This window comes from Portunus trituberculatus, chromosome 42 (genome assembly GCF_017591435.1).
Source record: "Portunus trituberculatus isolate SZX2019 chromosome 42, ASM1759143v1, whole genome shotgun sequence".
Classification (NCBI taxonomy): Eukaryota; Metazoa; Arthropoda; class Malacostraca; order Decapoda; family Portunidae; genus Portunus; species Portunus trituberculatus.
The window spans coordinates 22503376-22529624 of record NC_059296.1 but is presented as its reverse complement, the minus strand read 5'-3'; the positions used below and the strand labels follow the sequence as shown (position 1 = coordinate 22529624).

General features: G+C 39.8%; 1 protein-coding gene across 19 annotated transcripts in view; it reads right to left on the bottom strand.

Annotated features, from left to right (window-relative positions):
• LOC123517573 (calcium-dependent secretion activator-like) overlaps positions 1 to 26249 on the bottom strand; it is a 1686808-nt gene that overhangs the window by 287977 nt on the left and 1372582 nt on the right. For 17 of the 19 annotated variants that reach the window (XM_045277817.1, XM_045277814.1, XM_045277824.1 and 14 more), the window contains 2 exons: positions 22469 to 22594; positions 6192 to 6296 (listed from right to left, as the gene is read on the bottom strand). In XM_045277817.1, coding sequence (XP_045133752.1) covers positions 6192 to 6296; positions 22469 to 22594 — 231 coding nt within the window. Of the gene's footprint in view, positions 1 to 3273; positions 5382 to 6191; positions 6297 to 22468; positions 22595 to 26249 lie in introns of those variants that run through there. The other 2 variants (XM_045277832.1, XM_045277818.1) reach the window with 2 other exon arrangements.

Genomic DNA, 26249 nt, shown 5'->3' with positions numbered 1-26249 from the left:
TGTCTTTCCTCCTATAATTATTTTTTCTATTGTTTCCTTATTCTTCATCTTAACATTTATAAATTTGTAGAAAAGCTTGGGTTCTACTTCGCTTTTTTCACCACATCTTTCTCAAAGTTTCTTTTTTCCTCTCTCCTTACTCTAATATATTCATTTCTCACATCCTTATACTGCTGTCAGTTGTTTTCATTTCTCTTCTTTTTGAGCTTCTTTCAAGCTTTATCTTTTTCCTTTTTAGATTCTATACATCTGGCATTGTACCAAGCATGTATACTTTTCTTTACTCTATAGATAGGTATGTATTTCTTCACTCCTTCGTTTTATTTCTTTAGGAATATTTCATATTTCCACTGTATTGTCCTTCCATTCATAATGTTCCTCCATTCAATATCAGCAAAAAACTTTTCAAAATCTGCTCTTGCATAATCTCTTTTTTTTTTGTAGTCTTTGTATCTTATCCCGTCCTTTTCCTACATTTCCAACATTTATGTTACATGATTACTTCTTCCCATTGGACTAAGGTATTATGTGGTGGCAGAGGGCTGTCTTCTTTGCTAATACTAGGACAAGCAATGATGGTTCTTCTTCTTGTGTGTGTGTTTTCTATCCATCTCAATGTGCTTCCTTTTAAGCCACCCTTCTTCTCTAACTTCCATAGTAATCTTGCATGTGGCACTTTATCAAACGCCTTTTTAAATCCAAATAAATAGTTAACCCATCCCTCTCTCTCTTGTACTCTATCAACTATTCTAGAATAGAAACTCAATAAATTAGTTACACAAGACCGTCTTTTTCTAAAACCAAATTGGCTATTTGATATTAATTTAGTCTCTCCTCATATGTCATCCCTTCAAATTCTGGAATAATTCTTGTAGCCATTTTTTGTAGTCTCTCCAATTCCTTATGTGTGTGTGTGTATTTACCTATTTACCTATTTGTGTATTACAGGGCCCGAGCTAAGCTCTCTGTGTCCTGTCTCCTTGTCCATTCCTGTCATATCTCTCTTTCATCTCATTGACACACACCGCGTCAACGACATCACTGCTCAGTTTATTCCACTTATCAATGCTACGATGCGGGAAACTGTATTTTCTCACGTCATTTAGACAGATGTCCTTTATTAGCTTTTTCCATGTCCTCAGAGATGATTACTTGTGGTCACCTTTATCAACTCTCTATCCAGTATGTCAATCTTGTTCACCAATTTATACATAGTTATCATGTCTCCTCTTGTTCTTCTCTCTTCTAATGTGGTCAGCCCCAGCTTCCTCAGTCTTTCCTCATAGTCTAACTCCTGAGTCCTGGTACCATCCTTGTTGCCAGCCTCTGTACCCTTTCCACCTTCTTCACATTTTTCTTCATATGCAGTGACCAGACACATGCTGCATATTCTAACTGGGGTCTTATTAAGGTACATAATATCTTCTTCATCATTCCTTCATCTAGGTAGTGGAATGCAAGGCCAATATTTTGAAGCATGTTGTATGTTTTCCAAAAAATCTTGTTAATGTGTTTCTCCGGTGACAAGGTGTTTTGCACGGTTACTCCTAAGTCTTTCTCCTCATTGGTCTCTTTAATTTTCTCATCACCCAGCCTGTAATCCCTGTTTGGTCTGTATCTACTTCTTCCCATTTTCATAACATGGGTCTTGTCTATATTAAATTCCATCTGCCACTCCTTACTCCACTCATATATTTTATCAAGATCTTCCTGTAACTTGTTACAATCTTCCACATTCTTTACTCTCCTCATAATTTTAGTATCATCCGCAAACATGTTCATATAACTGTCAATTCCTACTGGCATATCATTAACATAAATCAAAAACATGATGGGACCCAGCACTGACCCTTGTGGAACTCCACTGGTTACCTTCTTCCACTCGGACTTCCTTCCTCTCACCACTGTTCTCATTTCTCTTCCCATTAAGTAATTTTCCATCCATTTTGCTAGTTTATCATTTACTCCTCCAATCATCTTTAGTTTCCACATCAGTCTATTGTGTGGTACTTTATCAAAGGCCTTTCTCAAGTCCAGGTAGATAGCATCCACCCATCCCTCTCTATGTTGTAGTATGTCAGTCACTCTTGAATAAAAACATAATAAATTGGATACACACGATCTTCCTTTTCTGAAACCAAACTGTCTTTCACTCAGAATGTTTTCACTTTCTAGATACTCACTCCACTTAGCTTTAATTACTTCTTCACATACCTTGCACAATATACTAGTCAACGATACTGGTCTATAATTTAGCGGTTCCATTCTACTACCATTCTTATATATAGGCACAATGTCAGCTCTTTTCCACTCTTTCGGGACTAGTCCTGTTCGTATGGAGGTTTCCACAATATCAAATACGGGGTTCAACAATTGATCCTTACATTCATTTAGCAACCTCCCAGATATGCCATCAGGCCCCATTGATTTATTAATATTCAGATTGCTTATAATTTTCCTTACATCTTCCTTAGTAACCATGATGTCCTGCATTTGCTTTATTTCCGTGTGTGTGTGTGTGTGTGAACGCACCATGTATGTAATATCTATTTGCATAATAAATTACACAGATCATATCAACTGTTAATAGGAACAGATGAGCAAAATCCCTTGGATAACTCAAATTTTTGGATAACTTGGATTGGCTTTCCCCTCCATTGGTCCAACTCATGAATGGGTTACTGTATATATATATATATATATATATATATATATATATATATATATATATATATATATATATATATATATATATATATATATATATATATATATATATATATATATATATATATATATATATATATATATATATATATATATATATATATATATATATATATATATATATATATATATATATATATATATATATATATATATATATATATATATATATATATATATATATATATATATATATATATATATATATATATATATATATATATATATATATATATATATATATGAAACATGCAGTAACCCCTAATTGAGGGAAGACCAATCTGAGTTACCCTAACTCTGACAAATGACAACACTATAAGGGTCAAGAACAGTTTCATGCCACACCAAGGAGAAATTAGAGATAGCTCTAGTGAGTGAAACATGAAGTTGGCTTGGTTAGTGAAGGTAAATAGGTTTGCTGTTTAAGAAACAAGGCATTTATGCTATGGCCTTTGGTATACTACCTACTGTAGCATTTCTGCTGGCTGACTAGCAACAATGTCAATAAAAAGTATAGTATAATATCTTATCTAATAAAACTCAACAACAATTTGGTATGGTTTAATTGTAGTCTCACTATGTGAGGCACAGTGTGCAAGAGAGGAGATAACCCTCAAATCTTGAGGTTTTGAATTAAGGGTGAGAATTTGTTTAAGGGTGTGATTATCATGTGGAAGGGTCAGGCAGAGGAAATCCGATGAACTTGATGGTTAAACTAAGGCCTAAAGTGACCTGATTTGGGTCGTAGTGTTGATCAGACTAACTCTCTCTCCTGTATGCAAGAGGGACAAGCATTGCATGTGTTGGCATGTGCCTGACCCAATTAACACAGAACATTTAGCCATACTCACATGAATGCTTGGTCAATCACAGCCTGGTGTGGTGTGTTATTGTTGTCATTCTCCCACTACGTGTGATGTATCACCATAAAGCCTTTGCCTTTACCATGCACGCTACTGTCCTGATTCTCAGCAGTTTTCATTGTTTATAAAAATATGTCTCATCCAGTAATGAACATGTTGATTCCCCTGTTGCTGTGGTGCCTCAACTCAATGCTGATATGGATATCTGGCATGCTCAGCCCCAGCAAAAGAGGAAAGACTACTTCTAGACAGTGCCTGTCATCAAGAGTCACAGTATATTCCATCACCACTGTGACCACCAACCTTGTTCATGGGTGGAAGGATCAGGAATACATCCCCAGTCAACTCTTATTATTGGGTTGGATGGGGATTTATTGGGTTGTAAATCTGCTAAGGGCATTGTCAGGAACATTAAGGTATTGTTCCTGATAATGAACTTAAATATCTCAACTAATACAACAGATGAAAGTGAACCTTAACACATAATTTTTTAACATGATATCTCTTATATCATACACTCTATAAAATTGCAAAGTTGGGGGTGAGTAAAATTTGCAGCCCTAAAAAAAAAAAAAAAGAAAAAAAATATTAAAAACCACATGGTATGATAGCACTATTTCAGACCTTTCATTTGATACACAATAGTAACACATTTTGACCGTTTTCATAGTAGTAATCAGTGATAAGCTTTACACGCAATTATACCTCTTGCATACCGTGACTCATATAAATTCAAGTTGTTTTGAATATCAGAAACCAAGCTGGCCATATGGTTAATCATTATCAAGCACTGACTGAAACAAAAGCACACTTCTATCTGCAGCTAATGATAATTAATTCTGTTCTTATCACCAAATAAAAAAATTTGGATGAGAGATGAAAATAAAGAATACAGGGGAATACAGCAACAGCATTACCTTCGTAAGCAAGTATGTTATTTTCATGTCTAATTGTAGAATATGTGAGTTGCCATAAAACAGTGATTTGTGAATAAAGATACTATGAAACTTGGTGCACCACTGTAACTGATTCTCTGCAGTGAAACACAGATTGTTTTACTTTTTATGATTATTGAGCAGCAATCATGAATAGTTTTTATCTACACAAGTAATTTTTTTTTTTTAAATCCAGCAAAAACAAAACATAACACTTGGGTAAATTGCTATCAGAGTTAAGAAAACAAAATATTTCAACAGCAAATAATGAAAGTCAAAATAAGAGCCCAAAATAAAATACTATGGTGTGTGATTAAGAAGAAAACTATAATATATCAAACTTTCTAAAGAATCTGATTATACATGAAAAGTATGCTGTCAGCATCCACCTTTTCCATTCCAGTCTAAGAATCTACATGGGGCCAATAGCAGGCCTATAGACACATAGATGTTAAATCAACTGTCAGTAGTCTGAGGTAATTTTTGTGTTATAAATATTAACTGTTTTACTGAACAGTGATAGTCAAATCTAAAATATCTATTTTTTTTACCTCTTCTCTTTTAGAATTTCTAACCTAATCTTATGTTTCAACCAAGATTTTAGTTATAGACTCAGATATTGACACTTAGAACATTTCCTGCCATAGGTTATCATTAAGCTTAAGACAACAACAGTGACTTTTTTTTTTTTTTTTTTTTTTTTTTGTAGATGGGAAGGGATGACTTATTCCTTGAGTTTGCCACTTCGTACAAGCCGTTGGTACTCTGCTTCCACTCGCTGACTCACCACTACGTAGGCCTGAATCCCAGTTTGTTCATGACCTAGCCCATACGCTGTGAAATCTGAGAAAATGAGCTGAAAAAAAGCAGATAAACGGAACCTCAGGTTGACTCATGCTGACAGCAAGTGAAAGGTGAAGGCCAAACAGATAAATTGAGGCTTTAGGTAAACCTCATAGTTTTCTTCTTAAATACCTCCTATGTAAGCATCAATCCAAGCTAGTCCCATTCAACTTGATACCTATCTACATCTACAAAACAAAAGTACTTTGTAAAGAAATCTGGTATAAAAAAGCAAAATATAGCCAAAATACAAAGAACAGAAAGATAGGAGAGAAGGCAAAAGAACAAGAAAATATACTGTAAATGCATAGCAAGTTGAAAAAAACATCTGGCATTCTTTTGATATGTATTTTTCAGATTCAGAAGTAGCAATGAAATCTAATTACATATCAGTTTCAGAAGTAGCGATGAAATAAAATTACATAACAATTCTATTTTCCCAAAACAAAGATACTTTTTCCAAGGCAAATGTTTGGAGACTATTATAACAGACTAAATCGGGAATGTTATACTTTGATTTAACTTTATGACTATTTAACTAATGTCATCAGACTAAATGGGGAATGTTATTCTTTGATTAATGCATGTTCAGTTACACTTATAATCACAGTAATGACTCTTCATCAATACTTTGCAGTATTTCTTTTCTACTTAATAAAACAGTAATGCAAAACTCAAACAAAAAATTTTATGTGCAATTTATATCATTCAGCATAACAATGGGTAGTGAAAGATGCATAATAAATGTAAAGGGAACATTTACAATGAATGAAAAATGTACTCACTGTCTGCTACATCCTCCTCCCTTGAAAAGTAGACTTACCTTAACAATGTGGGCTAAACAGGTACACTGATAAGGGTGCAGGTTGTGATCTAGTCTTTCACTTAACCATGAGCAAAGCATCGTGACTTGTGCTGCATACCATTGCTGTGGGAGTGAGACAATATATATATATATATATATATATATATATATATATATATATATATATATATATATATATATATATATATATCACAAAGAAAGAGATACTATTTTAATTAAAAATAACAGATTGTTTTCATTATTTATATACCAAGCTGACATAGCCAATACATAGCTGGACACAATAATGAAAATATCTACCATAATAACAAAAAAAATTGATAGCAATAACCTTATGGGTGATATCTGATGAATGATAAAAATTTATTTTCTGATAACCAATAAATGATAAACTGATAAATGTAAATTACAGCACTAATGATAATGATACCGATATTACAAAAAAAATTGTGATAGATCAAAATCTTTCTTTTTATCTTTATCTAAAAAAAAAAAAAAAAATCTCAGAAAAATTATAATTCAATGCTTATCCTACCTTTTCACTAATGAAAATATGGTTTTTAATCAGATAACTACATCTGATTTTCAAACTTTGATTAAAATTTCATCCTGCTGATGTTCCAAATAATTGATAGTTTAGAACCAAAAGTATTAGCAATACCAATGAATTGATAATGCAGGAAAAAAAATATTACTGCATAATTGATATCCTGATACCTTTATCATGATATAATATTAAAATAATGCCCACCTATGATAACCAAGAAATAATATCCACACACTTACTCCTGTAGGAAAACCAATCAAAACTATCTTTATGCCTATGGAGATGAGAAAAAAATCTTCTCTAATCATGGTGACTGTGTGAAGGCTGGTTCCATTATGCTGAATACCTAAATCTCAGTTGTTGTTGTGCTGCACTTAAAATACATCAATGTACTTCCAATATCTGAGCTGGCGAGTTGATTCAATGGGGAGTTTTCAGAATTAATGGTTGTCATCAAGTGGCAGCACTAGACATGTTCCCTTTTCAGACATTAGTCCACTATTAAATATCTCTACAGTGTCATTTTATATACAGTCAACTCTTGATTAACACGAATTTGAAAAGCACGATTTCAATTTAACACAACTTGGTATTTAAGGATATGTGATTAAATAGCACAATTTATTTAATTTAACATGGGTTAACTCAATTCAAGGACATCTTGTGCACCCACGGTGCTTCTGGTAGGAAATGCACTGGGCTGAGATCCAAGAAACTTAACAATAAGCGAAGCAACTTTCGGCCAAAAAAATGGTATCCCCGAACACATATGGAGACACTGTTGCCATGGCAATGAGGTTGCAGGTAAAGCCATCTCCCAAGGAGGTCTTACTGTCTCCTATATACATTTACATTTTGCAACTCTTACTATGCCATGCTTGGATGCCATAGTATAGAAAACAAGGTGGAAACGCAGAGAACAATCCACTCACACAGTGTGGGTTAGCTCCAGCCTAAGGAGTGAGGACTGTGAGAAGGAACAACTGAGCATCTCTGAACTATCACTCACTGCCATGGAGTCAAGGTGATCCTCATGACATGATTGCATATAAATACAAAGATATAATATCCATTATAGCTGGTAATAAAGGGACTGAAACAGAAATACAGTGGTGCCTCACAATAACAAACACTTTAGGGGCGAGAGGTGTCCCTTACTGGGAATTGTCCGTTAATGAGAGCAGTTTGTCTGCGAGATCCTTAACCCTCTCACCCAACATTTTTTTTCCATTTTTGATAATTTATTCTTACAATAATGTGAAAAAAAATATTCTGAACACTTGAACTACCTTATTCAATGCTGAATGCTGAAATATAAGAGTTAATTATTATTCAAGAAGTATACAGTTATAAAAATTTGTCTTACCAAGCATTAGGGATGTAGCTTCCCCTCCTAACCTCCCTTTTTGTTTTCTTTCTCTCCCTCTATTTCAATATAAATTGGTGAGTTTCTGAAATTACTTCTGAAATCCTTTTAACTTCTGTTTTACATCACTGTTGGGGTAAAAATCAAGGCATTTTCTCTATGAAAAAATGTTTTCCCCCATCCTAAATGTGGCAATTGTGCAAGGAAGTGTGACTAAATGCAGAGTACTGATACCTCTACACATACCTTACATTATATAGTTCCACTATGGACAATTGTTTTGCTGCAACCTCGCCATATGGCCACCCTCACAGCTAATCTACGACAATAATATGCAACGTGAACAAGTACTTCTAGGAAGAAGTAGAGAGAGAGAGAGAGAGAGAGAGAGAGAGAGAGAGCTGAGTTGATGAAGTGCAGATAACAAAAAAACAACAAAGACTCCCCAATCATTTGATTTTTGTCTTCATTGACTGGTCTTTAGAAGTCTACAATTTTCTTTCTTCCTTTAACTGATGGTAATTTAGTTTAAAGTGGACTGGGTTTTACTCTTCTAGCTGCACTCCCAAAACACTAATATGCCTATTCTCTGAACTTCTCCCCCACTTGCTCTCTCTCTCTCTCTCTCTCTCTCTCTCTCTCTCAGTGTGATAGTGTCATTATTCTCACTTGCCCAATGACATTCAAACAGAAATATGTATCTAGCGATTCACTTCAACAAACCGCAGGTCCAACCAGCCCAGAACCACAAATCACCATGTCACTCCAGTGACCACCACAGGCAAGCAGTCACTGCTCTCCACCTTACTACAAGTTTTTTTAAATTATAGACCAACAAAATTAATTACAATGGTATCTAGCATGCAGGAGTAAATAAATACAGGTCTTTTTTGGCTTGTTTATCGTGTCATATATGTATTCATCTGCATGGCCATGTGGGAAATATGAATCCATGGAGAAAAAAAAAAAAAAAAAAAAAAAAACTACCATTACAGTCCAAAAAATATTGGATAGTATCTGACCAGCCTGTTACTGTGCAAAATTTGTTACTGTGAGATCCGATATCGCGAGGCACCCCATATTGTGGTGAAAGCAACACACAAGCTAAATGGGGTCACAAGAAGAAGAAGCCACCACCACTTCTTCCTGTGATCCCCTTTACCTTGTGTGTTGCTTTCACCACAACATTTATATTTCTGCTCCTCTATTGCCTGCTATAATGGGTATCATATCTTAATATAGATTTCCTTTGTTATTTGATGCCTCAGTATTCAAAATTTCAATTTTCCAATCATTATGAATTATGTCCACTCGCTTGTTTTCCATTGTCCCAGCTCTTTTATCCAATTTTCAAGCAATCACCAAAATGCAAACAAACCAAATGCACTGTGATCACATCACCACCCATGCTGGGGCCACCAACCATGAAAACTCATTATTGTTATAGGTAGGGATAATAAGTGAACAGGATACTGCTCTTTTTTTCTGCTTGTCTTTTTTTTTCCTCTACAGAAGCTGCCGATCCAAGGTTCGAAGTTCAAGCATAACCTTTGCAATGGTGCTGGATGGAATCAGTTTCTTCCTTCATTCACTACAACTGGTTCTTTCATCCAAAGATTTTATTTTAATTTCTTTGGCCGCATATAATTATGCACTGTTGTTTTTAGTAACCTTTTGTCTGAGAGCTGGATAGCAATCACAAGCCACCTGTATCATCAAGATCAAGATCAAGATCAGTCTTTCAATTGTGTTCAAACATTAGTGTTAGTGTTTTGCTAAAAATTCACATTTATTGTTGGATATGGTGTGTGACCGCACCGACCACACCTCTTCCCCGCTCTCCTGTACAAGGCAACAGCTCGCCAGTTCGCCCGATACTTGAGCTGCTCTGCCTTCCTTTGTGTCCCAGTGTGAGACAGCTACACTCTCTCTCTCTCTCTCTCTCTCAAGATAATGTAGGATAAAGAAGTAGAGAGTTTGGAGGCGACTGCAGACGCCTCCATGCCGGCTGAGGTCAACATGGACGCCGACATGACCTCCTTCACTCCTCTGTCTGGTAGTAAATGTCTCGCCCCTTCGTCCTTACAAGACACCTGCAAAGTCCAGCGCACTGCCCCCTCAAAACACCAACCCCAGGACACCTGTGTAAAAGCCTCCTTCCTCATCCGGGCCGCCAACGGGGCTCGTGTCTTCTCCAACCCTCACTGTCTCCCACGCACTCCACTCCTCAGGTTTGGCCAAATATATCATTGAGGGGGAAACTCGCTGCTTAGGCAATGGGTCTGCTCTTGTAGTGACACTTTAGGAGAACAACATCCACAAGGTACCAGCCCTCCAGGAAGACACCTTCACTCTAGGTAAGAGGCAGGTCACCAGTCGCCGTGCTGACAGAGAGAACGTCACTCACCAGTAATGCAAGGTAGGGTCCCTTGCTGACGACACCAACATCACGGACGTTCGTAGCAGCATTAGGGCCATTGATGGGGCAGAAATAGAAGAGATGTGCTAGATTCATCCTCACCACCTTCCCCGCTCAGCTAGTGGTAGGTGGTTATGCCTCAGGGTGTCAGGACCTCTCCCTCAGAAAGTTTCCATAGCCCAGCTGGTTTACTGGACACAGCCTTACCTACTCCCTATCCTACATTATCCTGCATGCCAAAGGGTGGGTCATTCCATGAATACCTGCCGTTCCTCAGTGCGCTGCTCTTGTTGCAGTGGCCCCCACCCATAACAGAACCCTGAAGGCACCTATGAGAAACCCTTTTCATGTTTCTAGTGTGGTGGCCATCATTGCCCTCGGTCACCGCATTGCCTATACAACCGAGAGGCCCAACAACTCTACTCTTGGATGGCTGAGGAGAGGGTACCACTCCATGACATCAATACACGCCTACGCCAGATTCCATTCCATAAAATAAAGTCAGTCTCCAGACAACCAAACCCAGCCCCACTCTCTACAAGACCTTCAACTCTTGTCAATCCCGATCTCCTCTACTCCCAGATGACTTACAACAACAGGTATAGTGCCTTACAGGACCTTACAGAGGATCATCCATGCCCAGAGGAGACAGCTGACTCAGCAACACCTTCTCTTCCGTCCCGGCCTGCCCAAAGACGTCCACGCCCTCCCCCTCCTGCGCCTGCAGATACGCCAAGCCCTACAGACTGTACTCACCTCACCGTGGAAGCAGAAGTCCATCCTCTGCTCAGTGACCCCTGCCCCTACCCGGCCTGCCACCCAACAGTCTACTAATAGTGATAGCAGTGCTCGTGTACCCAAACATAGCATGGTGCGCCCCCCCACCACCGAACACTCCAGTGCAGCAACCTCTTCCAAGACAAGATACACCACTACCACCACATCAGGACATCCTACAGAGATTATTCACTCTTCTCCTTGATGCGTACTCGTTATACTAGCGAGGCACACCCATTCCTGAGATACTAGCCACTGTTTGGCCAACTCTCTCCTCTCTTCTCTCATTACTCCTCCAATAATGGACCTTTTCTCCTCCTCTGGAATGCCAGGTCTCTCACCAGTTAGACACAAGAATACAAGGAATATCTAAGAAACATCCTGCCTACAGTGGTCGGGTTGAGTGCGACGTGGCTCACCCACCACCTCTCCTTACGCATACCCGGGTATAACATCATCCGAAAAGACAGACCATAGGGTCGTGGGGGAGGTGTCCTCCTGGCAGTCAGGGACACTCTTACCCATGTCCCACTCAACCTCCAACAGTGGCCCAACTGTCAGCTTGAAATTGCTGCTGCCAGAGTGATGTCAGCGAGGGGATGGCTCTCGGTGGCCATCTGCTACAGTCCTCTGGGACTGACAACACTTCCAGAATTAAACCACTACCTCTCCCTCATGTCTCCACCTGTCATTCTTATGGGCGACTTCAATGCGCACCACCAATGCTGGGAACCCAACCTGCCCCTCCACCTCACCAACACCTCAGGCAGAACTCTATTCAAGGCCATCCTGGATTCACCTCACTTGTCACTCCTCTCCCCGCCAGGCCTAACTACATGCTACCACCCACACACTGGTGCTCCATCGGTGCTCGACTTGTTCATCGGGGACCCCTCCTTCTCTTCTGCTGCCTTTTCTACAGGTCCGTACATGGGTAGCGGCCACCTCCCTATCCATGCCACCTTCCCCATTGGGCCCTCTGATCCTCAACCTGGCTGCCTACCACGGTGGAAGATCCAGCCTTCTGGTTGGCCAGGGTTCACCGAGGCTCAGTCCAATCTGCCAGATTTCTCCTTACTTCCACTGGAGGAAGCTGCCTCCACCATCACAGAGACCCTGGTGAAAGCCGGACGTACAGCTTTTCATCTTTCTACCCACCGCTCCTCCCGTCGGCCAGGTAAACCATGGTGGATCGACAACTGTGCTCTGGCGATATGTGCCCGCAGACAGGCCTGGAACAGGTGGCGAAGGAGGCCCACCTAGCTCCTTGGAGCTGAATACCGCTGCCTTGATGCCATATGCACCAGGACCACCCTCCAGGCCCAGAGGAAGGCATGGAGTTCCCACTGCTCTTCACTTTCATTCTCCTCTTCCACTAAACGTACTTGGAAATTCTTACATGCCATGGAGGGCGTGCAGAAACGTCAACCCATACCTCTCCATGATGGGAATGCACCACTGTCCACTGATCTGCAAAAAGCAACCCTCCTTGCCAAAACATTCCACAACAAGATTGGATTGCTGCCAACCCTTTCCCCAGTTCTGCACAGCACAGTTACTGCTTCCATCTTGGCACCCACCACCCCTGGCATAGCACAACTCTTCACACCTCAGGAACTCCACCAGGTTCTGTCTTCCTTAAAACCAGGGAAGAGTGCCAGCCCAGATTCTGTACCTTATGAATTTCTTCTCCACCTCACCCCTCCATTTCAGGCAACCTTGCTTACCATCTATAATGCCAGCTGGTTCCAAGGAACTTACTCAAGGTGCTGGAAATTTTCCATCCTCCTCCCAATACCTAAACCCGGGAAGGATCCCACTCTGCCATCCTCCTATCGCCCAATCGCCCTTCTACCCTGCATAGGAAAGCTACTAGAATGGCTGATCTGCACTCGCCTCACCTGGTGGCTAGAGGCCCAACACCTTCTGAAAGAGGAACAGTGTGGGTTTAGGCCTGGGCGAGGCACCATAGATGTCATTGCTCAGCTTGAATATCACATCTGCGACACCTATAGGAAAAGGGAGGTTATGTTAGCCCTCTTCCTCAAACTAGAGGGAGCATTTGACTGTGTCCCACACACCAGCATCCTCTATAAAATTTCCAGACTAGGACTCACTGGCTCTCCTCTGTCCTGGCTACAGTCTTCTCTGTCTGGTAGGACATACTGTGTGGCTGTTGGTGCCTCCCTGTCGTCCTCTTGCACCCTCCACCGAGGCGTCCCTCAAGGCTTAACTCTCAGCCCCCTGCTTTTCAATATCTTGATGTCTGATCTCACCATTCCATCACATTCCTACCTCCTCGTGTATGCAGAAGAAATCCCAATAATCAGCAAAGCCCCGACCCAAGCACAAGCCCAGGTACAACTACAAGAAGCAAAAGCTCCTTGATGTCCTTCACACTCAAAGTTCTACATACTACTCCAACAGTTACTCTATGTGGATCACCTGTCCCATACACCCGAACCCACAAATTCCTCGGCGTGAGACTTGAGGGGCCCCGTCTCACCTGGCTGACTCACATAGAATACCTACGCTCCTCCTGCAATAAGAAGCTAGATATAATGAAGAGGATCACAGGGATCCGGTGGGGGGCCAACCGGGACCTTCTTCTCCAATATTACCATGCCACCATCTCTTCTAAAATATCATATGGATCAGGAATATATGGTTCAGCTACCCCCTCTTCTCTGGCTAAACTAGACATAATACAGAATGCAGCCCTACGGATTGCGATGGGAGCAATGATAACCTCTCCCATTCCAGCGCTACGGGCTGAAAGCGGTGTGCTACCACTCCAATATCACAGGAGAGAAACCCTTTGCCACCAGTATCTGCAGTTCCAGAATCTACCATCATCTCATCCCCTTGCACTCTACTCTACCTCGGGTGTGGACCCCCATAATCCAGTCTGGCTCCCTGGGGCCCGTCAGCCACTTAACATCTGAGCCCTACACGCCCTCGCCTTGCTAAACATATCCTCATTACTACCTCAACCCACCAGCCCTGTACCTCCAATGCTGCCCTGGCAAACGTTATGCAGCCACATAGCTCTTCACATCCCAGACCTCCCCCCAAAGCCCTCCACAGGGACCCTCGCAGTCACACTATTCATCGCCCTGGACTAATCCACCTACTGAGACCATACCAAAGTATACATGGATGGCTCCCACTGCCCAGTCACCCCATCCACAGGTGCAGCCATATATATCCCCAACACTGGCATCACCAAGACCTGGAAACTACCATGTGACACACACATCACCACGGCAGAGCTATTCGCCATCCAACAGGCTGTAGTTCACCTCATCTCCGCACAGACTTCAGATCATCCTTACACCTTCTCTCCCGCCATCCTTCAACCTCCATAACCCTTGTGTACTCCATTCAACGCCTTCTCCTCTCCCTCCAGTCGCAGGGTTGGGAAATAGTCCTTCAATGGGTACCTTCCTACTCAAACATCTGAGGAAATGTGATTGTCGACACCGCTGCCAGGATGGCACTCTATAATGTAAACATTGTCCCCCCTCCCGCTGTCACTCTCCACTAGGAAACGCCGCATTTCCACTGCCTGCCGAGCTCTATGGGACAGTTCACTGGCTCATGACCTCCGCACTACATCTATGGGCCTCTACAAAAACGATTTTTCTCCACAGCCGTGGGTGAGGAAAACTTTCCGTCAGCTAGATGTAGCCCTCACCCGCCTTCGCTTGGGACACACACGCCTCACTGTCCACCTCCATCGTCTCCACATCTCACCTGACCCATACTGCCCCTGGTGCCCAACAGTGCCTGAAACCATCGAACATTTTTTCCTTGAGTGCCCATGCTTCTACTCACACCGCACCGTGCTCAGAACTCAGCTCCTTGCCCTGGGTGTGAACACCTTTGACCTGCCCACCCTACTAGGGGCGACGGGAGTCCACCCCTCAAGACAATCAGCTGTCATCCGCCTCACCTGCGCCTTCCTCAAGAAGTCAGGACAACTACCACGCCTGTGATCACCTCATAGGCAATTTTCCAGGGCATATATGGTCAACCTGATCATCACAGCCCTCAAACAACAACAACAACAACATTGTTGGGTATTACGAATGATACAAGTGTGATGTCTTCCAAACAGCCTGCAACACCTAGTGCTGGTGGACTGAAGGCCAAAAGACCAAGGAAAAACTTATCTATAGAGAAAAAGCTTGATATTGTTATTGCCATGAAGGAGCTAGGGAGCCAATTTCATCACCAGAACCCTGCAGTTGGCCCACTCCACTGCCTCCACCATCATCAAACAAGCAGCAAGTGTGAAGTAAGAAAACCTTTTATGAATCTATACACTGCTATATTTTATAGAAAAGTGTATACATCTTTATACTGTGTAGGTGTTGTCAAGAATCGTTGAATGGCTTTTATGTAGTGACCAAAATTACCTACATTACACAATGATAGGTTTGTTCACTTGTTTTAAGGACCCTAGAAAAAAAAAACAACTGCAAATTTTTATTTTGTTATATATTAGAAGTCAGCTTATAATGATTATTGCTGTAAGATATTCTCTCAGTACATCACGAACTTGGCCAGTCTTTCTCGTAAATTATCTGGCATGATGTCATGATCACTTGTGAACAATTTTGTTTATAAAAAAATCTTTCTTTGTAAGCATTGGGTTCTGCGCAAGTGCAGTTCGCTCCCGGACAGTTGTGCATAACCAGACAGCTCCAAACATGACACTGGCATAATACCGTAACAATAAAAGACTCTCCTGTATGATAGGCCATTGTTTTTCGTCAAGAAATTATGCTACGGCGCCGACCCAGCATAATGCCGAATATATCATGATGTTACTATGTTGTGTTATACTATATAGTAAAGTCAGGTTTTATATTTTTCATAGTTGACATCTATATACATACAGTGGAGACTCAATACCCAAACTTAATTAATTCCAAATTGCCGTTCAAGTATTAAAAAGTTCAACTAATGATACCTATAAATCAGGTAATTCGTTCCAGCCATTGCCAAACCCAAGTTTTGAAAAAAGCAGCAGTTTAATTTTGCAGTCGCCACTAGCATTGGCACACAGAAGCAGGGTTGGCCTGTCTTTCATAGGCTTGTGTCCTGGCAAACACTTCTCTTCCTTTGTTATTATATAGATCATGTTTGGTAGCTTTTTTTTTCCCAAAACAGGCCAGTTTCATCACAATTAAAGATCTGTTGTGGGCTTAAGAGCTCCTTATCCACAAATTTCTTATATTCAGGCACAAATTACTCAGCGGGAACTCTGTCAGCACTTGCGGTCTTGCCGTGTGTCACAACAGAATGAATTTCAGTTCTTTTCTTGAAATTCACAAACTACCCTTTACTTGCTTTAAAATCATCATTGGAGTCAAATGTAGTATAAGAAATAAGATCACGATGCAGCAGCCTAGCCTTCACACAGATTATGCCCTCTAACAAAGAATCACCAGCCATCTGCCTTTGGTTTATCCAATAAAATTTTTCCATTTCTTCCACTGCCGCAGGTTGCTTAAATTGCCTTTTCACACCAATAGCCACATCAGCTCTTTTAATGAGCTCTGTCTTTTTCAGTATTGTGGCTACTGTAGATTTAGCCATACAGTACTCAGCTGCAAGATTGGTTCTTCTTTTTTTTTCTCGTATTTATCAATGACCTCCTTTTTCCTTTTGATGGTTGTCACTACATTGTTTCTTGTAGGCTTATTTTCATCACTAACAAGCCTCTTCAGTGCCATTGTAAGCTTATAAATGAAAAAAAAACTCCGGAGAAAAAGTGCAGAACAATATTATTCTTACGACAGCGAAGGATCAATTGGCTGTGGTGGACCGGTGGGGCACGTGGGGCAGCGGGAAGGATGAAAGCGCAGGACAATGTTATTCTTACGACAGCAAAGGATCAACTGGCTGCAGTGGACCAGTGGGGCGCGTGGGGCAGCGGGAAGGATGAAAGCGCAGGACAATGTTATTCTTACGACAGAAGGATCAACTGGCTGCAGTGGACTGGTGGGGCGCGTGGGGCGGCGGGAAGGATGAAAGCACAGGACGATGTTATTTTTACAACAGCGAAGAATCAACTGGCTGCGGTGAACCAATGGAGCACGTGGGACGGAGGAAAAAATGAAAGCGTAGGACAATGTTATTCTTACGACAGCAAAGAATCAACTGGCTGCATTCTTACGACAGAAGGATCAACTGGCTGCGGTGGACTGGTGGGGCGCGTGGAGCGGCGGGAAGGATGAAAGCACAGGACGATGTTATTTTTACAACAGCGAAGAATCAACTGGCTGCGGTGGACCAATGGAGCACGTGGGACGGAGGAAAAAATGAAAGCGCAGGACAATGTTATTCTTACGACAGCAAAGAATCAAATGGCTGCGGTGGACCGGTGGGGAGCGTGGGGCGGCAGGAAGGATGAATGCGCAGGACAATGTTATTCTTACGACAGCAAAGATCAACTGGGTGCGGTGGACCGGTGGGGCACGTGGGGCAGGAAGGATGGGGCCTTTTTTGTTTACAGCCATGTGGACGGACGTTCGACTATTAGGCATTTTTTCGAGTATTAAGTCGAACTTTTGCATTTGACTATTTAGACATTCAAGTATTGAGTCTACACTGTATTTTTAATTTGTATTTAAGATATTGATAGCAGTATCACTAGATAATCACAAATAATATTTGTTTTCACAAGCTTCTCCCAAAATTGTGTAGTGCCAGAGACACTTAATATCAAGTTAGTAATTATTAAGCTTCTAATGTAACTACGACACACATGGGATATCAAAGACATACAGACAGTCAAACAGATGGTAGACTGACCATCTGATGGGGAGAGAGAGAAGGTTGTCAAGCCGTGAATTAAAAATATTAAATTCAATTGCTATGTAATTAGAAATTTAACACAAATTTTTCACTCCAGTAGGCAGAGGGAGAACTGAGCTGTTCAGAAAAATGTCTCCCATCAACATAATATCAATAATAATGTCAATCAAATCCTCTTTAATTATGCCAGTGCCAGTCATATTGTGATGACTGATAATGATTTAGGAGGGGGAGGATGTGGGAATCCCCAGGGGCTAGGCTGTGGGAAACTAGGAGAGTTCTTGCTCTCATACACAGTCTGGCTTTGTTCTTCATCCGAGCAGGTTAGTAGCTTCCTTGCTTTTGTAAAATGAACGTAACTTTTATATAAAACATAGCATTTATATTAATATTAAATTGTTTACACAGACTGGCTTCGTTCTTCCTCCGAGCAGACAGCGACGATTGCTCTCTCTCTCAGTGCTCTGATATCCTGTGTGTGTGTGTGTGTGTGTGTTTTGATAGGCTATGTTTTTAGTGAAATTAGGAGAAGTGTAATCTTACTGTGTTGGCGGTGGTGTTAAGAGAGAAAAAAGGGGGCAAAGTGGCACCACTTGGTACATTTCTCCCATAAACAGTGTATTGCAGCCCCAAAGACAAGTTAAGTGAGTTTTCTTGAGAAGACAAGGAATTATAAAGTGATCAAGTCGCACGAGTCGGCACAAGGACAGCATAGGTGAAAAGAGTAGTGTCATGAGGTTGTGGTAAGTTGAAACAAACATGATTGTGGGGAGGAAAAGTTCTCTTGGTGTCATTCAATCAGTTTATTTCCTCAAATTAAATTTATTGAAAAGTATTGTGAATTTGTAATCTTGTGTTAACCATTTGAATTATAATCAGTGCCTTAAGCTTAGCTACTGCTACCGTGTGTTGAAAATAAAGTTTCAAAATTTCTTTTAAAGTTTCATAAGCATTAAATTCTTTTTTTCCTCTGCATTACAATTGTCTATACAGGATATTTAAAAGTCGATACAGAATGTCAATAGTATCATAATCATTATTATTCTACGCATCTGTATGTACCTGGTATTTACTATAATATTTTAGCTCATGTCACCAGCAATGACATATGGCAGATTAGTTCTGAAAACTCTCCATTAGGTTCAGTCAACCTTTAGAAACCATTCAAACTGTGTCCCATTTATGTACTATATACTAAATTCAATATTTTCCATTCATTCCAGTCAAGCAGATCTACTTTAGATTTTAAGTTACTCACATTCCATCATCTTGTCCTCAGTAAAGTCTCTGTTTTCATCCTAATGGTCTGCTTGACCAGCCAACTTAAAGAACCAATTTTTCACATTTATGTCTGTATGTTCAGAATTTCAAACAATGTAACCATTATAAAACACTGCCTTTTCTACTAATTGCACATGGCTTATGTCTTGACATTATTCATCTTGATAAATTTACTGTCTTTCACCATACTCCCACTTCAGAATTAAACTACTTTTTTTTGGTAGTTTTTTACATGTTTTTTTAATGAATATGCACTTTATTTATGTCGCAAATCAGAAGTTTTTATATTCCCATCTCTCCCCCTTTCCAAAAAAAACATAGTCTATCCCCTCATGAAGCACTGTATTGCAATGAAAAGAAAAAAAGACTAATATAACACAGACCAAAATATATCAGAAGAAAGCAGTTTTGTTATCACAAAATATCACAAAAGTAACAGTCCAAAATTTTCATTGTTACTGCCGTGGAAAATACTCATTGCCACCACTGGTCACTGCTGACTACACCAACCTATTGAAACTCATCTATTTAACCAAAACTAATCTAACCCTAACTTTAACCTTACTTTACCTTACCTTACCTTACCTTACCTTACCTTATCTTAATTAACCTATCCTATCTAACATAACCTAGTTGAGGCAACATGCACTACTGATATGTCTTCCTCAGAACTAATTTAATTTATCTAATGCAATTAAACTGATCTAACCATAGCAAACTAGCCTAACCTGACTAGTAATAGTAAAAAATTAATATGAAGTTGTTACTTTATTTCTCTTTGTAAAATCTGGTGATTCAAGGGAAGCTATCAATGCAACACCCTGCCCATTCAGACATCTTCCGCAGAATGACTCAAATCAAGTCACTTCTCTCCACAAACCACTCTGATTGGCTAGATTTATTATGTATTATTTTTGTTGGTAAGTGGCTGCATGCTCAATAAAAGAACCAATCACTCTGATTGATTTCATGCGTTCGCAAATGATGTAGCAATACACACACATGAATGAACACACCTAACAGTGTTCCTCCCTGCCCATCAGTCCATCACATGCATGGGTGTTGCAGTGTGTTAGTGCATTCCCATAAATCTTTGAAAATTGTTGTCAATGTCATAAACAATTTGCGATGGGTATGTGTGGATTTAAATTGCTCAGAATAAGATGCTCTGCATGATGAGAAGGGTAAGAAAAGCCATGTTGATTACAGTGAAAGAGTATAAAAAATACCTTCCATCCTTCTGCATTTTTTTACAATAAACCCTAAAAGGCATCCCACTCAGCTGGTCTATTTTTGAAAGTTCAGCAAAAATATGTAATTTTCCACCACCTATTTCTCAATTCTGCCTTGATTAACTGATTAAAAATGTGAAAGTATCACACTTTTCAATCCTTTTCCCCACCTCACTCATCTCTCTCTCTCTCTCTCTCTCTCTCTCTCACTATTCATGATAAAAAGACTATCTACTTTAAAAAATAATTATCTCCCAGACATTGGAGCTGCCAGTTTAACAAAGCTAGCAATGGGGTATAATAAGGAACACTGCTCAACTTAAAAAAAATAAACACTCAATCCACAAAACAAAACCCAACACTCCAAAGACAAGGCAGTCTTCATGTTTGCCTCATCACACAAGGGATCCTGTACACCCTCCCATGTGGATGCTTGAGCTCTGTGTCCGTCCCCACACGCCATGTGCGCACCACACTGACTCTAATTACTAACAGTTAGGGAGTTCCCACTCCTCACACAACTCCACCTTCAAGGCACAACTAGGCTCCTGGGGCAACAGGCGGTGGAGATCAGTCACTTCCACATCCTAAAATATACTCTCATAAATCTCCTCACACCTGTATATGTATCTCCTCTGAGTAGTGGACAGGAACTATAGAAAAACATGGCCACTCATTCCTTTTATAGGGCAGGAAGCAAGGAAGGGGAGTGAGGCACCAGCCACCTACTGATACTACTCCACTCTCCTCCCAGGTTCTCTCTCTCTCGCTGTTTACAATAAAAGACTATTAGCTTTAAAAAATAATTGTAGACACCCAATTAATATGGCTGAATTTAGATTGCACAAGTGACATACCTCATCTTACTACTACCTCTGGTATGATTTTCAAAATGAGGGGACAATTAGAAAATCATGAAATTAACCCCTTCAGTACTGGAACACATTTTTGTCATGAGTTTGGGTATGATTTTATTGACATTATGAAGGATTTATAAAAGTCAGAAGATTAATGGCCACAGTCTTCACTATTTTAACCCCCACATGAGTTTCTGAGGCTGTATAAAACCATCCAGTAGTAGGCAGAATGAGTATAGAAATGCATCATGGTAATAAAGGAGTCAAATCATGATTACAAACTTCTCACATGCTGTGAATTAGGCTTTACATGCCTTTCGCACTTCAGTCAGCTCGGCATTAAGCTTGCAATATTAAATTAATTTCTATTTCTTTCTGGAAAAGTCCTCCTTCATTACAATATACATTAAGTTATTTGACTAGGTTCTCTAACCAAAATACACATCCATCTTCCCAAAAATCTGCTTGGGAACTAGAAAACACCACCCAATCTCTCTCTCTCTCTCTGTCTCTGAGCTTCCTGTATGCTCAGAATGACAATAAAGGGGGGAGGGGAGATAAGGAGGAGGAACAGGGAAGCAGTCTACTCATTACCTGCCTGCCCACCCACTTCACTCTCACTTACAAAAATAAATGATAATTTGATAAAATTCTAATAGGCGCTCTATGAGACATTGAACAATAGAGTTTACGTTAGCTTTGCCCCAACCTTGGGAAATCTAGTGTGTGACTCTTGAAATGAAAGAATAAAGGAAAGTGGGTGAAAGACAAAGAAGGTCCTCAGAAATTACAAAAGGAAAGAAAATGTTATTAAGTTACACTTGTTCATAACCATAATATTTTGATAAGTTACCACCATATGATCTTAATTAATCTATATATGTAGATGTGGAATCTGCAATTCACTACAATGATGATAGCAGTAAAGAGAGTCACACAGCAAGACAACAGTAAATGTTATACTCACCTCAAACAGGTTGAGAATCCAGAGCTCATCATTAACTTTTTGTCTGATCTGGTCCATAGAGTTCCTGGCAAAGTTGATGTATGCCTTTCCCAACTCTTTTCCTGATCCACTTACATTCTGACGGTACTGAAAGATAGCACACCGACAGCCCAATAAAAGTTATTAAACTAAACATAAAGTAAAAATCAAGGAATAAATAACATAAATGATAATGGAAATTTCAGAATACATTGCAAAATAAAGGATTCCTTACTGAAAACCATAAACTTATAATAAACAGAAACACATAATATCAAGAATTCAAATATTCCAAAGCCAGTTACAATTATAAATAGATAAAACAAGCAGCATAAAAGTTCTTATATGAAAATAAATATTATGCAAGTTAAATTGTGGTGTTAATTTCTATGGAATATACAGTGGTACCTTGGGTTTTAACTGTTCTGGCATGTGCCCAAACCAGTTTATGCCCTTTCCTGATGCCTAGAATTTGCATTGGCTTGTGCCTACACTGCCAGTGGCACCATACCATAGTGTTCCTGCCCAAAGCTTCAGTCCTATCTAAGCTCACACTCACTCTGGACATTTACATGATAAACAAACAAAGAAACAAGTAAATAAAAATACATACATATATGAGCACAACAACCTTCCACTTCAATTATCAGTGTGACTTGCAACAGAGGCAAGCAGGTTTACTTCTAAAATTGGGCTGTTTCTTGTCAGAGTTGACAGGGAAGAAACAATAGTCATGGGCTGATAGTCTTTGGGCTGTTTTATACATACAAAGTCATGACACATTGGGATGATTGGGTTTTTAAGAGCTAACATTCTCTCCAAAGCATTCATGGGACACTTGCCATCTAGATGAGCATCAGAAAAGACTTGCAACAGTCAGCTTCCCCAGAGAGGTGTTAAACGACACTGAGAAATTGTGGATGACTATTCAACTACCAGAATATCTAAAGGACAAATAATTCTAAGAAGGTAGAACAGTTTTATTTCTCAGTGCTGCTGCAGAAGCAATGTGTGTGTGTGTGTGTATTTACCTATTTGTGTATTACAGGGCCCGAGCTAAGTTCTCTGTATATTGTCTCCTTGTCTACTCCTGTTATATTTCTCTTTCATCTGATTGATGCACACCGCGTCAATGACATCACTGCTCAGTTTATTCCACTTATCAATACTACGATGCAGGAAACTGTACTTTCTCACGTCATTTAAACAGATGTCTTTTATTATTTTCTTCCATGTCCTCGGAGATGATTGCTTGTGGTCACTTTATCAATTCTTTGTCCAATATATCAATCTTGTTCACCAATTTATACATAGTTATCATGTCATCCCTTGTTTTCTCTCTTCTAATGTGGTCAGCCCCAGTTCCCTCAGTCTTTCCTCATAGTCTAACTCCTTGAATCCTGGTACCATCCTTGTTGCCAGCCTCTGTACCCTGTGTGTGTGTGTGTGTGTGTGTGTATTTACCTAATTGTAGTTTTACAGGGCCTGGGCTTTATGCTCGTGTGGCCCCGTCTCCATATCTACAATTATCCAATCTTACTTTAAAACTATGCACACTCGTTGTAGACACTACTCCTTCATTTAAACTGTTCCACGTCTCAATACATCTTTGCGGGAAACTATATTTTTTAACATCTCTCAGACATCTTCCTTTTCTCAGCTTTTTACTATGCGATCTTGTGCTTCGAATGTCATATTCTTCTCTCAGGATCAGTTTCTCATTATCCACTTGGTCCATTCTGTTGATCAATTTATAAACTTGTATCAGATCTCCTCTCTCCCTTCTTTGTTCCAGGGTTGGTAGATCCATAGCCTTTAGTCTCTCCTCATATGTCATCCCTTCAAATTCTGGAACCATTTTTGTAGCCATTTTTGTAGTCTCTCCAACTTTCTTATGTGTTTCTTTTATGAGGGGTCCACACTACTCCTGCATATTCCAATCTGGGTCTTATTATAGTACTTATCAATTTCTTCATCATTTCTTTGTCCATGTAGTGAAATGCTACTCCAATATTCCTTAGCAAATTATATGTTTCTCTAAAAATTCTATCAATATGGCTTACTGGTTGATTGTTTTCTTCCATCGTCACTCCTAAGTCCTTTTCCTTTTTACTTTCTCAGTTCTACTCCATCTCCCATCTTATAGATTCCCACAGGTCGTCTTTCACTCTTTCCCATTTCCATGACATGGCTTTTGTTCACATTGAATTCCATTTCCCACTTTTACTCCATTCCCAGATCTTATTTAGGTCTTCTTGCAGTATTTCACAATCCTCCTTTTGCTTTATAACTCTGCACAGTTTCGTATCATCTGCAAACAGATTTATGTAGCTGTTCACTCCTTCTGGCATGTCGTTAATATAAATGAGGAAAAGTATTGGTGCCAATACTGACCCCTGTGGCACTCCGCTTTCTACTGCTCTCCACTTGGACTTCATATCTTTAACTACCGTCCTTATTTCTCTCCCCCTCAAATAATTTTCTATCCATCTCAATGTGCTTCCTTTTAAGCCACCCTTCTCCTCTAACTTCCATAGTAATCTTGCATGTGGCACTTTGTCAAACGCCTTTTTAAATCCAAATAAATACAGTCAACCCATCCTCTCTCTCTTGTACTCTATCAACTATTCTAGAATAGAAACTCAATAAATTAGTTACACACGACCGTCTTTTCTAAAACCAAATTGGCTATTTGATATTAATTTGTTGTCTTCAAGGAACTCGATCCATTGTTTCTTTATTATTCTTTCACACATCTTGCATATTACACTAGTTAGTGATACTGGTCTGTAATTTAAAGGTTCTTCCTTCCTTCCGCTCTTATATATGGGAACCACCTCAGCTCTTTTCCATTCTACTGGTACTGTTCCATTTTCTATTGAGCATTTTATGATGTTGTATATAGGACTTGCTAGTTCTTCCTACATTCTTTCAGTATTCTGCCTGAGACTTCATCTGGTCCCATTGCCTTGTCTTCATCCAGTTCCTTCATTAACTCTTTTATTTCAAGCTTGGTTACTTTAATCTCTTTCATATAGACTGTCTCTCTATTACCCTGTGGCCTTTCAAATTTGGATTCCTTAGTAAAGACCTCCTGGAATTTATTATTTAATAGTTCTGCCATACTTTTGGGTCTTCCACCATCCCGTTCTCTCCTTTTAACCTTTCTATTGTTTCTCTTTGTCTAATTTTTCCATTTATGAATCTATAGAACAATTTTGGTTGCTCCTTACATTTTTCGACAATGTCCTTTTCAAAGTTCTTTTCCTCTTCCTTCCTCACCTTAACATATTCATTTCTCGCTGCCTTGAAGTTTTCCTTATTTGTTGGATTTCTATTTCTCCTCCACCTTTTCCATGCTCCATCTCTTTTCTCCTTTGCCCTAGCACACCTTGCATTAAACCAATCTTTCTTTCCTTCTTCTTTAGGTCTATATTTTGGGACATATTCCTGACTCCTGTTTTATATATTTCCAAAAATAAGTTATACTTCTCTTGCATCGTCTCTGAGTTTTCCATCTCCTCCCAGTTTACGTTTTAAAATAGTTCTTGAGATTCTCAATATCAGCCTTTCTGTAATTTAATCGGTCTCCTTTGTATGAATCGTCTCTATCTTCCTTTCCTCTTCTATATCTATTTCTAATATTACATGGTCACTCTTTCCCAATGGGCACTTATATCTTATATCATCATTCATTTGTATACCCTTGTAAAAACTAGGTCCAATCTCGCGCTCATCGTTTCCTCTGAATCTTGTGCATTCC